The following is a 15,490-nucleotide window of genomic DNA, read 5'->3' as shown; positions in this document are numbered from 1 at the left end:
CCTAGAATCTGTATAGAATATCTGAATTACAAATGTTTCATAAATTGTTTGAGTTAACTAAGAGGTTAATCTGAGAGGTTGAATTAACTAACAGATATTTTAAAACGTTCACATGGAATTAAATAGCTTATAAAAGGCTTGCATGTGCTACTTACTCCTTATTGTTCAGAGAAATTAATCTGATGTATGTAAAAAATACTGTGGCATCTTAATTCAGCATTTTTCTTTCTTAATAATTCCAAATTTCTGTATAATGGAATTTATCTGCAGATATCTTTTAAAAATTCTTATTTAATGAAAACAATTGTAATATTGGAAACTTTATATATAATTTTTTTTTTGTTTAAAAAGAAATTTTTTAAGTGTCTAATTTATTTATTAACTTTTCTCTTCTAAAATATTCTCCAGAATTGTGGAAGCTGCTTGTAAATCTGTAGAAATTTTTCAGATTAGTTATTTCACTTTCTCGTACTGCATTCTGTAATAGGTCCCCCTATTGTAGTCAAAGGATTAAGAATATATATGTATTTCTTTCAGTCTAAATTTTGGTAGAATTCTGTTTTCAGTTTCCTGATGAATACTCAATTGAAAATGCTAAATTAAATGTTAATATTGGAGTTGAATTTCCTAACTATGATTTTGTTGGATGGCTACTAATTCTCCAAAATAAGACTTAATCTGATAAATTTTGATCTAAAATGCAGATTAGGGCTTAATTTTAATATGTTTTATTCCTTGCACAGCTTACTTTTATTTATATTCTTCTGGAACATTATCATAAAATTCCAATACTGAATTTCTTGCTAGATGGACCCTAATCTTTATATTTTGCTGTAAAGGTTTATGTAATGAGCATTTTTCCTTCAAGCCTTGCATCAGCTATCTGTTATTTATCATCTAAATTACAACCACTTGCAAGTGTAACTTCACGAAGTTCCCACATTATCTCCATATTTAATCACTTAAGTGTCTTCCAACATAAGCATAGTTATTGATATTTGTAGAAATAATTCATATTATTAATATCCACTATTGTGAGGCTTTGAACTTTCGAGGCATTAGAGCTAATTGATGCCATTGCAAAGGTAAATGTTTGAATATGAGACTAGCAAGCAGCCAAATACTTAGTTTGTTCTTTTGTCAACAACCCATTCAAAGATTATTAATCTTAATGAGGGTTGTTTTCTATTTATGTGTTATTTTTGCAGAAATTCAGGAGTAAAATATTTTTCTTTTACTTTGGACAAAAATTAAATTATGCTTAGATGACTATTACTTAATCATCTAAAATCATAAAAAAAATTAAGATTTATTAACATTTTTATTTCAAATCAATTTTTTTTATAACAATGCCTTAATTTTATTTACACAATGATAAATTTTTAAAATCTTTTTTCGTTTTTATAGTGAACTACAAGAAGCTTCATCTTCATCTTCTGGTCCTGGGTCAGAGTATGTGGACATAGAGAACACTCTGAGTAGTACCAAATCTGTGTTATCTCGTCAGTCAAGTGTTGGTTCTCTCTCAGATCTGCCATCTCGTCCTGGGACTAGCACACCCTCTGAAGATTTCTCTGATTGCGAATCTGAGTCGCTTGATGGAGAAGAATCAAATTAAAAGGTCCATAATGCAAGAAAAAAAACAATTCTTTCTTTTTTTTAAATTTTAGGCATTATTTAACATTTTGTCATATCACAGTTTGATTCAAAAATAAAATGCTCGCAAACATGCGAGAACTAGCATGCCATTTTTGCGATTCTCTGACTGACAGAATACCATGTACCTGAAGTGCACTGAATACTCTACTAAGACTTATACCTTTCTCTGACTATCTAGGCAAGAATTTGACTTGCCTTTGTGATCAAGCCTCCTTCCATCCAGTACTGTTCTTTTCTCTTTGTATGCAAAACAGAGTGTGCATTGTATGAACTGTATAGTGGATGCTGGAATTCCATTCATGTTTTGTATTGTCTTGCATCTCCTGGGTTGATAGCCAGTGGATGAAGTCGATTCTTTCTCTTTATTTTTTAAAAACAAAGAAATCTTCATGATAGAACTTATGTACAGGTCACCAATTTGTGTGACATTTTTTTTCTCTCCCAAGTGTGCAGATGAGATATATTTGTGCTAAAACATTTCTGAAAAATATTAGAACAATGCCATTATTACCAAATGTACACGCACAAGTCTTGTGTAACAAGATGAACTATGCCCAAATATTTTTCATTTCCTCTGATTTTTTTTCTTTCATACACCACATAGTCAATTTTTTCTTTCTTTTTTTAGCTCAAGGAAAACAAAATGGCAGAATATTTTGTGGTATTCCCAGAAATTCTAGCATGATATCTTTCCATCTCTTTATTTTTTCATATTTTTAATTTATCACATCTTTTTTCCCCCCCTGTCATAGTCTGTTATTATTGAGTGAAATCACAGCTACCAATGATCTTAGCCGAGTTAATCTACCAGAAAGGCATAAAAGTTTATCCTGGTATTTTTAGGAAATATAATTTTTGCACTAGCTTATCTTAAGGATAAATTTTCTGTAGCTCAGGCAAATTAAAAGGCATGTTGTTTTTTAATGTATGTGATAAATGAAACCTTGACTTACAGCAGCAGTTAGTTTGACTATTTTATGCACTGTGATACAGTTCAACTGATATTTCAATAGTAGCAACATGCCCAAGTATGTGAAACTTTAGTTGGTAGCTCTGATCTCACATTTTGACAAGGATAAATTTTCCATCTGCATATTAATGTGTTTTCGATTTCTGTCAACGAAGTAGAATATCAATCTCAGCCATAATGGAATGACTTTTAAGTAGAGCTTAAATATATCACAGTTTGTAAAGCAAAATTAGTTTTCATTGTGCTTTTTGTAAAATCTCCCATTTTTAACTTTGTAAATTCTTTTCCTTAAAATTTTTCTCCCTAAATTTTTTATTTTTCTGTGTTAAATGATAGCAATTTTTGAAGGGGTTATGAGAAGATTAAAGTTAAAATTGGATATTTGCTTCAAACCACAGTGCCAAATAACAGCTAATTCTGGAATATTCTGTACGTATGAAGGACAATTATGTACACATTCAAAAGTTTTTGCAAACCTTTTTATGATTAATGGAGTTTTAAGCTTGGGATTAATCATAGGAAATGTAATTTTAAATTAAGAAAAGTGTAATGCAACTTCAAGTTTGACAACTTAAAATGCTAGTCGATTTAAAACATCATTTCATTTTGTACGGGTTATTAAAAGTATAATTTACTGTGTAGTCTCATTGCACTGTTATTTTCTGTATAGTTAACAGTAATTATAGCTCGATATTGTATGTTGCTTTCGTTTTGTGTTCTTATTAATATACATTATTTCAAGTACTTCATTTTATCAGGGCCAGTTTCTCTTTTATGATTTCTAATTAATGGAAATGGATTTTATAAACTGGTTTTAGATACAATAAATTGTAAAATCATCTAGTCTGATTACAAGCAAGACAAATTTTGTTTAAACCTGCAAGAAAAAAAAATTATGCTCTATAATAATTGCATCTTGTAATACTGTAAATTTGTTACTTTCCAGTTTATTATGAGTTGCTGATGTTAAGTTTTTCAACTTTGTGGAGCCGTTTTAATTATGAAAGCTTTGAAAATGTATATTTGTTTTATATCTTTATGAAATTTTAGACATAGAAATATTGGTTTTAACAGATTTCATACTCTATGGTTGAATGATTTGTTATACATTATATAAATATTTTACCAAAAAATTTTTACCTGCATAGGTTGTCATAGTGGCATTGGAAAGAAACTTGGATGAGTGGCTGAATGAATGAGTTTTATAAATTATTTACCCATCATTGCTATTTATTTTATTTACATTAATTTGAACTAAGATTCAGTATTATACTTTTTATATTTAGCTTGATTTCTTAAGAAGTGGAATTAAAATTATAACTGAAGTTATCCTCCCATTCCAGCAATAAAAGTTGAAAGTTTTAATTTTCAGACTCAAAGATTTATTGTTATATGTATTTTACATGTAAAGCCATTAAATGTACACATTGTTGTATAAACTGCTTTGTGTGTCAAGTAGTTAACATGTTTTAAAATTGGAAATAAAAATTTCTTTTAAAACTGTGTTTACTTTGAAGAAGAAAATAACAATTTAAGTACTTCACTTTATTCAACAAGAAGCATTAAATAAGATACATTCTATGATTTTCATTACAATTTGTGCTAACAATGGATTAAGTTTCTATGAAAATTGACAATTCTCAGTATTCCTAGAACATAAGTTTTAGGAAGAGGAAAACTAAAAAAAAAGTAATTGCAATAATTTTATAGATTTTTTTATATGTACATATACGTTCTTAAATAATAACATGGAAACATTAAAAAGACAATACATATATACATGCATGCAACTGCAGCAGTTTTCACTTACAACAAAAGCTTTTCAATTCTTAGACATTTAGTAATTCTTTATAATTTGCAGATTATTTTGGATACAAATTATTGTGATAACTTATATACAGATCAATGTTAAATAAATGAAAAACTATCTTGTTACTGGAACTACTGCATATGAAATTTTTTAAAAAACAATTGAAAAATTTGTAGGTTAACTGTCATGATAACTGAAGAGGGAGGGAAAATAAAAAAGGAATGGCACAAAATAAAACACTATGAATAGGTGCATAGAAAAAGCTCACATATTTCAAACTCAGTTGGAATGTATTGGTGACAGAATCACTTCTTGCAAGCTTGCAGAGTATGACATGATGCAAGTGCACAGGTGAATATCTGAATACAAATCTGAGGGGGAAAAAAATCAAATTTGAACATCCAGAATCGTTTGTGCACTTCTCTTCATCTACGATTGCCACCATCTTTGAAAAAAGTGAGCTGATGAAGAGGCTACATGAGGTTCTTGGATTTTAAATGAACGCTCTGTGACCTCCTTACAGACTCTGCCTGTCTGAAAATTAAAGATTAATTAATGATAAATCATATCAAATCCTACAGAATTTTGAGAATATCATTAATTCATTTAGTGTAAAACTAGTTATTTTTCCAATTAAAGCAATGCAGAAACACTCCATGACTGAAGTTGAAAAACATATCAGATTTTTAATATTAAAAATAGCTTGTAAACCAATATTGTTCTAGGTATATGTTTTTCATTCCTTTAAATGATATTGATTATTTATTACTTCATGGGGGAAAAAAAGGATATTCAACTGATTATATTCATTTAATGTTAAGTGAAAGGGCAAAAGAATGCAATGTATCAATTTCTCAAATATTAGTTGACAGTCCAGTAACAGATTCAATACAATGATTTTATACATTAGCTTTTTGAAAATATTTTTCAATTATTCTAATAAACCTTGGTTTAAGATTTTAAATATATAAAAAAGAAAAGCAATTAAGGCAGTTTTTTTAATTCAATGTGGTGTATTTTATGTTATATATTCAACATTTTCAGTTTCTTAAATAGAAACACGATGAGAAAGACAATTGCATATATAGAATGATAAATATTAATTATTCTTTCAATTCTTGTACTTTTAATTTATAGTTAAAATATGTTTCATATTAAATGTACAGAATTAATATTCAGATTAAAATCACAAATTTTTATAAATAATCGAAATTAAATCAAATTTATTGAAATAAATGTGCAAAAAAAAAAAAAAAAAAAAAAAACAGAAAAGTTCCAGTGTTTAAGCAATATTTCCTTTTACTAATGTTAACACAATATTACATATATATGGAATATAAGTGCAGTACATTCTCAGTAATCTTCCACTGCACCAAATCAACACCTTTAATATATTAAGTAAGCATAACAAGGAAAACAAATCAATGCATATGGATTTTAGTGACTAGAGTGAAACAATAATAGAATTTTAAATTATGTTATACAAAATATAATTTCACATTTTATAATATTTTATCCAATAAATATAGGTTTCACTTTAGAAATGCATTATTTTAACATCTACTAACAGTGTATTTTGATAATCTAATAGTCTCATGTTTGCTGGATTACTGAATACAATATAAATATAAGTGGATAAATACAAAAATTCAATTAAGCTATTTACTTCTTGCTGTCGGAGGTACTGTTGACAGAAACTTGAGAACTCGAGGAACTAACACTACCACTTCCTTTCAAGCCTCTGAAAAGAAAATTGCATAACAAATAAAATTTAATTTAAGAAAGTATAAACAAAAATTTAATAGCACATACTCTTATATGACTAGTTTTTAAATTTTTTGTTGAATTCTTTTATATTTATTAAAAAAATATTATTTAAAAGCAATCTTTATTTTATGTACTTTGTAAAATCACAACTTAAAATTTGCTAATTAAAAAAGAATGATGGTAAAAATAATAAAAACAAGTAACTTCAAACATTCTAAGACTTTAGACATTTAATCTGCTAATTGACTTTGGCAATCAATCTGCGAGAAAAATTGATTTTTTTTAAAAAAAATATTTCAATTAAATCTCATGCATAATTTATATTCATAGTTCTTTTAATAATTTTTAAACTTAAAGCTGTAGCAGATATTTGGTCTTGTAATTTTAATAACCTTACACCTGTTCATTGTGCAAATGAATAAGTCAAGATATGATTAATGATACAACACAGACAATTATGTTTACAAATCTAGTGCTTTTTTTTTTGTGTTGTTAACATTTGTCATGACATTGTAACATTCTTATTCCTCATAGAAATGATTCAACATTAAAATGACATGCAATATTTTGCATAAATTATATGAACTAGATTGAAACACTCTGATTAAAGAATAGCCAATATAATCATTTATTATACTAGATATGTAGAATAACATATTAAATGTTTTAGAGAGTTTTGTTTGCAAATTACACACGCAAGCATAAAAAAAAAAAAAAAAAAAAAAAAAATGCTGTGTTCCTGTAAACATGTACCAAAATAAAACTGTAATGTAATGTTTTCAAATTTGGCATCATGGGTTCTTGGCATTTAATTTATAGATATGAAGTTTGTATTTACAAAATAAAATGTGGTTACAAATTTTTAATTTAAGTGTTAAAAATTATCGCAGGTAATATATAAATCCACAACTTTGTTAATGTAATATAACAAAATTTACTTGCATCAACAACATTACTACTTATATTAACATTACTATTTTGTAATGTTAATATGCAATAATAATGCAAATAATAATAATGATAAAAATGAATAATTAATCAATTTAAAAATTTTAACTCTTCATAAAACCTATTTAATATCAGAAAATTGTCGAAAGAAATAATTAAAATAGCAATTTATACTGGTGATTTAATCTTTTTTATTCATTTAAAAAATCTCAAATATTTTAAACCACAGATCTATATTAAAAAATTATACATTGAATTATTTTATAAAAGTGCAAATTGCATTCTTTAACAATACTTTTATACATTAATTTTTTTTTTCTGATGTAGAGCTAAATAGAATGCTAAAGAATAATTAATGCTATATATTACAAATAACATTAGTTTGGAATTGTACTTAAATAATTCTCAAGAATACTTACAAGTAGCGAGTCAAGTCTTCAATATCCACTAATTTGGAGTCCTGCTCCATATGCAGATCATCTCGTTCTAACAAAAGTTTTACCAAATCCTCATTCAATGCTAAAATGAGAGTAACATCTATCAATAAAGTTTCAGACAATGTTTTCAATAATTTTAGTAACATTTATAACAAGTTGATATTAAGTGGTACTTGAAGATTATAGATTAGTAAGATTATAAACTAGTGATATCTTTGAAAAAAAAATCAAAGGTTAAATTTTAATTTTACATTTTCAACAAATCATTTTTAAGTAAATGATTTTAAGTAAACACAGAGTCTTAAAAATATCAACATAATTTTAATTTTATTATAAAATAAAAGTTTATTTTTTTAAAAAATAGTATACTTTTCAAATGAAGAATTGATATACATAATTTTAAAATAACTCCATCAAAATCTTAGAAACAAAATAAATATAATTTTTAACTTATCATGCTTTAAAAGATATATTTTCTTTTTCATTTTACTCAAAAAAAGAACATTAATTTAAATAATTTGATTGAAATATAAAGATCTTATATAAATTCTTTAGAAAAAGTGCATATTTGGAATAATTAATAATTTGACTGAAATATAAAAATCTTATATAAATTCTTTTGAAAAAGTGCATATTTCGAATTCATTAAAAATATCAATAGCCACAATTGTATGAAAATTACATTTAAAAGGATTTTAACAATACAGTATTGAAGTTTTGTATGCTTTATATTCGTTTTTCTTACTATATTTAGTAAATAAGATGCATGCTATTGCAAAAATCATTTCCATGTATGAAAACGTCTCATTTTCAAAAATCGTATGAAGAGTTTTACTGTAGTCATATATTTGATTTTATACAAGATTAAATACCTGTTGCATAATGTGAGCAATTAGCAGTTTTTAATATTAATATAAATTAACTTACTTTCTATCTGAGAATGGAGATCATTCACAATCACTTGAAGCTGTGCAACATTCATGGCAGCAAGATTATGATAAGTCAGCAAATTTTTGCCATCAGGAAATGGAAGACCAACCTGTAATAAGCAGCAATGTTACATTGCATGTTATTTTGTCAACAAAAAGTTACTAAACAAAAATAATAATATTAATCAAACTTTTAGCTTCAGAAAAAAATCACTAGTATTTTTAATTATTAGAAACATATTTTTTATCAAAAGAAACTGAATCTTTTATTAATTTTTGAATGTAAGAGAGTAAATTTTTCTGAGAATAATCATTTAAGCACGTCCTGGAGGGGTGTTATAGATACTGCAGCAAATTTTTTAAAATTTTGCTTACAAGTTGGAACAAGTTTTATGCTGTCACAGATATTATACCTACACAGTAGTATAAGTAGGGTAGGATAGGCAGGGCATGTGCCCAGAGTGCCATCACCAGGGGGTACAAAAATCAGAAATAAACTACTTGAAATTAACAAAGTATTTTTTTAAATTCTTATTCTTTTAAATTAAATTAAACAACAGAAATCATGGTTTTTTCTTTCATTTTAATATTTCTATATATTCAGTTTTCTCCCAACTTCAACTGCACATGAAACTATGTATGAATATTATTTTTGATGTAGAAAAGCCAATCATGATTGTTTAAAAATGATTCATAAGAACAAATGCCTCTATAATATAAGTAAATCATAGGAGTAACATTTGATATACTAGACTCAACATGAAGTGACTTAACATAAATAAGCTTGAAAAACCATATTTTTATTCATCATATCTATATTATTATTAGATTATTATCAATCAAAAAACAAATAAAAAATGACAAATGTTTTGATATATCTAATAGATCATTTAGAATTGCTATAAACTAATCTGAATGAGAGCAACTACCAAGAAATTATAAACAAAATTTATTATGAGATGGAAGAATTGAGAAACAAAATTGAATAACTGTACTTTTGTAACCTTTTGGGACTCAGATGAATTTATTTCCTCCTAAATTTATAATATAAAAGAAAGAAACTATGACATTTTTTTGGTCCATAATATTAGCACTGCACCTGAAAATGTATCTTACAAAAAAGCCCTTGAGATTCATCGTTTTTAAAGAAAATATGCAACAAATATTCAGCAATTTGTTTTTCATCATGTTAAATTTAACCAAAAAAGCATAACAATAACAAAACACAATAATTGGAAACCTACAAAAAATAAGATTGTATACTGATTACAATGTTTACTTTTATTAGAAATTATCTGAACTCAATTTTTAAAATGAATTCCAAAATATTTCTCTAATATTAAATGTACATAATGCAGTAATATATCACTCTTAAAAAGAATAAAATTATGGATTCAGTACTAAGCTTTGATAAATAAAAATATCCTGAATTTTTAAGAATTTTGCATCTGTTTTGGAGTTTAAAAGAATTAAATAACTGAACATAAATAATTTGATTATTTTATGTTAATATTATGCATTCATAGATAAAATATATACATCTTTTAGAAATGATGAAAATATAAATAATTTATGCCATTTAAAAAATATGACATGAAAGGATCCACTCGGAAATAATCACATACAAAGTACATTTCAATTTGTCATTCATTATATTTTAAAATATAATTTCAAATGCTTTTACATGATTTAACTATATTTTTGATACTAACTGCTATATCACTTAGTTTTTATAAATATTGTTTATAAATAATTATAAATATTGTTTATAAATAATTATTTAGGTTTAACTTCAACTTCCATTCTGTTAACATTTTTTGAGGGGGAGGGAGGGAGGGGTAATAAAGATTATAACTGAGTCACTAAAATGATTTTTTTGGCTAAACCATTTGATACTCGATAAAGAGGGAGACAAAAACTTAGATTGACTGTTTGGAAAACTATTAAGGTGACAAATTGGGAAACATAAGTCTAAAACAGGACAGCAAGAAATGGAATTATGAAGAAGGCAAGGGCCCATCCATAACTATCATGCCAGCAGAAAAGAAGAATTGTAGTTAAAGAGTAGAGATAGGGTGCTGTTTTGATATTTGCTTCAGGTATTTTATGTAGGTACATCTCAGTATCCATTCACCTTTCAGGGATCATCATCCTGCAAGCATTATTACTTTCTTGTCTTACAGGTTCAATTCATGCTCACATAATAAACAAAATAATTTGTACCCAACAAAATTATTATATGTGCCAAAATAATTTTTGCAGGTTGAAATAATTGCTTATTTTTTTATTTTGCCTTTTCTGCAATACAAATTCTTACATCAGAGCTTTATTAATTTTTTTTGTTGTTCTATTGGTTTTTAAATTTTGTCACCCTTATTTAATATTCTTTTATATAAACATTACATTTCTGTAATGCTAATGGGCACAGTAATTGTAATCTAAATTGCCTTAACATTTTTTAAATTCTAAAGACATTTAATTGTTTTACTTAAATTAATTATTAGATTACCTTTTATCAATTAATAAGTATATACATTATTTTGTTGAAAAACTTTTATAGTTCAAAAAACACAGAATGCAGCAGATTTAAAAATTAAAATTTCACAACTCAGAGGACCTTTAATAACTCAGTATTATTAATTAAAAGTTCAGAAAAATGTTTTAATATGAAAGCCATTTTTCTCTTTTGCATTATAATAGCAAAAAGTAAAACAACATTTTTTTTTTTTTTTTTTGCTTAATTCTTTTGTGGGCCTTGGGAAGATTACTTCCCATCTACATGATCTCACAAAATATACCTGTGAGAAGTGCAAAACCCATTATATTATATTGGCCCTGCTATTATAACAACGGGAAGACCAATTCCTGCTTTAGTTTTGTACTGCCATCTATTGTTCAATCTACTGAATAGAATTAGCACTTTTGAAAACGTTGTGTGAGATTTGTTCTCCTATGACACCTGTTTCGATGTGACATTTGTATTCCTCAACGATTCTACTGCAAATGTGAGTAAAATACTGTTTTTATTGTAATAACACTTTCTTATTTTGTATATTTCTGTATATTTTGTGCAGTAACTATCTAATATTGTAAAATAAATAATGGTTGAAATATAAAAAAGTGTGAAAGTGCTATTGTATCATATAAAAGCCAGCTGCAATTTGTATACTATTTGAAAAAATAGAATATTTAGTTCATAAATAATATATTTAGATAATAAATAAAGAAAATATCGTTTTTATTGTAACTATATTTACTTGTTTCTTATACATTTTTACACATTTTGTGCGAGTAACTATCTAATTTAAATAATAAGTAATAGGCCTAACAGTGAAATGAAAAAATGCTATTGCATCATAAATAAAAGCCATGTACAATTTGTATATTTGAAAAATTAGAATATTTAGTTTGTTAGGCAGTTACCTATGTCACCACTTTTTCTTTTGAACAAAGGCGGAGAGAGGGAAATTTTCAAAAACGAAATAATTTAAACGACTGTAGTGCCCAAAAAAAGATATATATACATATATTCTAAGGCTGTTTCATATGACTTTCAGATGAGTATGAAAAAGTGTTTGCCCATATCAGCTGCTTTGGATATGCTGTTTTGCCTCCCAAGTGACCTAGATGAATCTGAAGTAGAAGCTGATGAAGATACATTTTCAGAATTACAGTCACTAGAAAATTTAGATAAACCCAGCACAAGTTCTGTAAGTAATTGCTTGACTACTGAGGAACTGCCCTCTGCTGATGGAGATGATTACTGGTTGAACCTGATAATGACAATTCTTCTGAAAGCAATGATGAAATGAATGTAGAATAGAGTAATAAAGTAGATTTCTTTGACAAAATTGCCTCTTTTTTTTAATAATGAGCCAAACCTGAAAATATTCAATTCAACTGACAAGGAAAAGGATTATTTTGGTACAATTCTTACTGAAGAAATTTCACAGAATATTGTTGATGAAACAAATTCATATGCAAAGCAACCTAATAAAAGGAAGAGATTGAGTCATATCACAAAAGTCATTGTCTTGAACTGCAAAGAGATCCCGTTAGAAGAATTGAAAGCTTGGATAGTTATGCATATACTTATGGGTATACATCAATTGCCTGAACTAAAAAATTACTGGAGCATTGACCTGATTCTAAATGTTCAATCAGTAGCGAGAGTAATGACTGCAAATATATATAAAAAATAATAACTGAGACTTAACATGTAAATGATAACAACAAAAATCCACTATGTGGACAACCTGGTCACGATAAATTCCATAAGGTCAGACCAATCCTCTCACAACTCAATGATTCCATATGTAAAGCCTATGAACCTTCATCAATTTTGTCAATAGATGAATGTATGATAGCTTTCCAAGGGAGAACTTCATTGAAGCAGTATATGCCAATGAAGCCAATAAAAAGAGGGTACAAGGTTTGGTATTTAGCAGACTCTATAACTGGATATATTCAGAAATTTGAAATTTATTGTGGGAAGGAAACTTCTGGTACTAAGGCTAAAACATTGAATTTAGGGAAATAGTAATTACTAAACAACATAAAATTTGAAACACACAGGTCGCCTTATAGTTCATGATACCTATTTCACATCTTTTAGGCTTGTAAAAAATCTACTTGTAAATAGTCTGTTTTCTGTGGAGACTGTGAGACCACAAAGGAAGGATCTTCTACAATGCTGGAAGCTAATGACAAACTAGAAAGAGGTAGATCAATGTTCCTAACTAAGGAAGGTGTTGGTGTAATAAAGTGGATGGACAATAAGGCTTTTACCTTATTGACTACTGCACATAATCCAGCGATTATGACATCTGTAAATCAGATAAAAAAAGATGGTACAAAAGAAGAAGTATCTTGTGCAAAAGCTGTCGCTGTACATAACGATGCCGTGGTAGGGGTGATTCAATCAAAGAAAAGAAAGATATCAAATAAGAAGAAGATCTGTAAAATGGTGGTACCATATCATTTATTTTCTTATTGACCTTGCCATGATAAATAGTTTCATACTGTGGTAAGTGAAAAAAAGAAACAGAAGTTTAGACCAACTAACATTCCGTATAGCATTAGCTCGTCAGCAAATAGATGTATATTCCTCAAGAAAAAGAAAAGGATGTCCTGCTAGCTTCCAAGCAGAGAAGTATGTAGTTTTGTATGATGTGCGCTTAGCCAATGTGGGAAATCAGATGCCAAATATGGTTTGCAACTATAGACGATGTAGGAAATGTAGCAGAAAGGGACAAGAGAAGAGGATCTGCTATATGTGTGCAGAATGTGATGTCCCACCCCTAAAATGTAAATGTAAACATAAAATTCGACGAAATAAAATATATTTACTTAAGTGCTATTGTTTAAATGTTAATAAAACATAAAAGACTGCGAGAAATTCAAAGGTGAAACAAATGGCCCATGAAAGGGTTAAACAATGCTTAAAAAAAGGTTAATCATAGACATGCACAATCAAATTTTCATATGATTTTGATGTCAGATGTATCATGCATAAGTGATGGATAAATTGCTTAACGAAGAAATACTTTGTTTCCTAGACAGTCTAAATTGACTCAAATATTATCTCCTAATGATTTTAAAAGAGTGTCAGGGATACATTTATGTTACTTTATAACAAACTCCATTTTCAAAGAGACCTTGGATTTATTTTAAAGCCACAATCTAAAAGTTAATTTTATTTCCTTATTTAAAGGATACATTATTTGTGACAAACAAAATTACAGCAATAGCTTTAAATTAGTAGGGTGCTTTTTAGAATAGAGAGGCATTCTAAATAACTGCATTGAATTTTTAAGCCCGATAGAAAAATATAGCTCATCTAAATAATGCTCTCTTTTTAGCACTTAAATGTTTATTTACTCAAAATGTTAAATAGGCATTTTCAAAAAAAAAAAAAAAAAAAAAAAAAAAATCGTTCATTTACATATAAAAATTTTCTGCATTTCCTATGAAAGCTATCTATTTCTAATTACTTTATCTAATATTGGAAGCCCCAATTGTTCATGGTACAGAAATAAAATATTATATTGACATATTATACAGCCAAAATAAAACTCAATAATTTAACAATAATAAAACTTTCCCAATTTTAAACATTTTTTTTTTAGTGGTAAAAGTTAACTAATTTTGACTATGGGAGAAACTGAAAAAAAAAAAAAAAAAAAAAAAAAAGGCAGTATAAAGAATTTTTCATCAAGGACTTTATAGAATGTGTATACTTACTATGTCTGCAATTGGACTTTTCTTTTTCTTCTGTCTTTCAATTTCCATCTGCATTCGAGCCATATCTTTAGCTTGAGCTAAAGCCTCTCGGGCTTCAGCTTGCAATCGCATGTGGCGTGTTAGCAAGTCTTCCTCTGGAAATGGGTTCTCATCTTGCTTAGACGCATGCCAACTACGTGGGCGGTTGAAGAAAAACTTGGGCCTCTGTCTTTTCTTTACTTGAGGTGAAGTATTGTTATTATTCAGAAATTTTGTAAGATTTGGCTGAAGGAGAAAAGTAACTGTATCAGAAAATAGATGAAAAAAGTATTTTAATGATATGTTATATATGAAACAGATGATCCAAACAATAAATATAATAATTTGACTTTAAAATCCCACAAAGAGATAGAAAATTTTATATAATAAATAATTAAAATCTTTCTATATTTTTACCAACATAAGATCTGTTTTCAACAACTTAATATATATTTATGTTGCTCAGATTAAGCCAGTTCAAATAAGCTGTCCACCTCAATTTTCCCGAGATAATAATTGCATTAGTTAAAATTAACATTTCTTTGAAATGAATATATATTTTGTTAATTTACTGAAAAAGTGTTACAAAAAAATAATAATAATTGCAACAAGTACAATAAACAGTTCCTTTAAAAATGTGATTTTGACATCCCACTGAAGACATGTAATCCAGTTAAAACATAATAAATTAAACTAATTCTATCATTTT

The 15,490-nt window shown here is 27.3% G+C and overlaps 2 protein-coding genes across 5 annotated transcripts in view; one reads left to right on the top strand and one right to left on the bottom strand.

The window, feature by feature from the left end:
- LOC129965766 (transcription factor Dp-1-like) overlaps positions 1-4,104 on the top strand; it is a 49,756-nt gene extending 45,652 nt beyond the window's left edge. For both annotated transcript variants that reach the window (XM_056079932.1, XM_056079933.1), the window contains one exon: positions 1,408-4,104. In XM_056079932.1, coding sequence (XP_055935907.1) covers positions 1,408-1,618 — 211 coding nt within the window. In that variant the 3' untranslated portion in view covers positions 1,619-4,104. The remainder of the gene's footprint in view (positions 1-1,407) is intronic.
- A 107-nt stretch (positions 4,105-4,211) lies between these two features.
- Positions 4,212-15,490, bottom strand: part of LOC129965936 (uncharacterized) — a 76,896-nt gene continuing 65,617 nt past the window's right edge. For all 3 annotated transcript variants that reach the window (XM_056080234.1, XM_056080235.1, XM_056080233.1), the window contains exons 6-10: positions 14,764-15,027; positions 8,519-8,630; positions 7,574-7,673; positions 6,106-6,180; positions 4,212-4,973 (exon numbers count right to left, since the gene is read on the bottom strand). In XM_056080234.1, the coding sequence (XP_055936209.1) occupies positions 4,913-4,973; positions 6,106-6,180; positions 7,574-7,673; positions 8,519-8,630; positions 14,764-15,027 (612 nt within the window). In that variant the 3' untranslated portion in view covers positions 4,212-4,912. The remainder of the gene's footprint in view (positions 4,974-6,105; positions 6,181-7,573; positions 7,674-8,518; positions 8,631-14,763; positions 15,028-15,490) is intronic.

This window comes from Argiope bruennichi, chromosome 4, assembly GCF_947563725.1.
Source record: "Argiope bruennichi chromosome 4, qqArgBrue1.1, whole genome shotgun sequence".
Lineage (NCBI taxonomy): Eukaryota > Metazoa > Arthropoda > Arachnida > Araneae > Araneidae > Argiope > Argiope bruennichi.
Note: the sequence above shows the minus strand (reverse complement) of the source record. Positions and strands in the feature narration are given on the sequence as shown.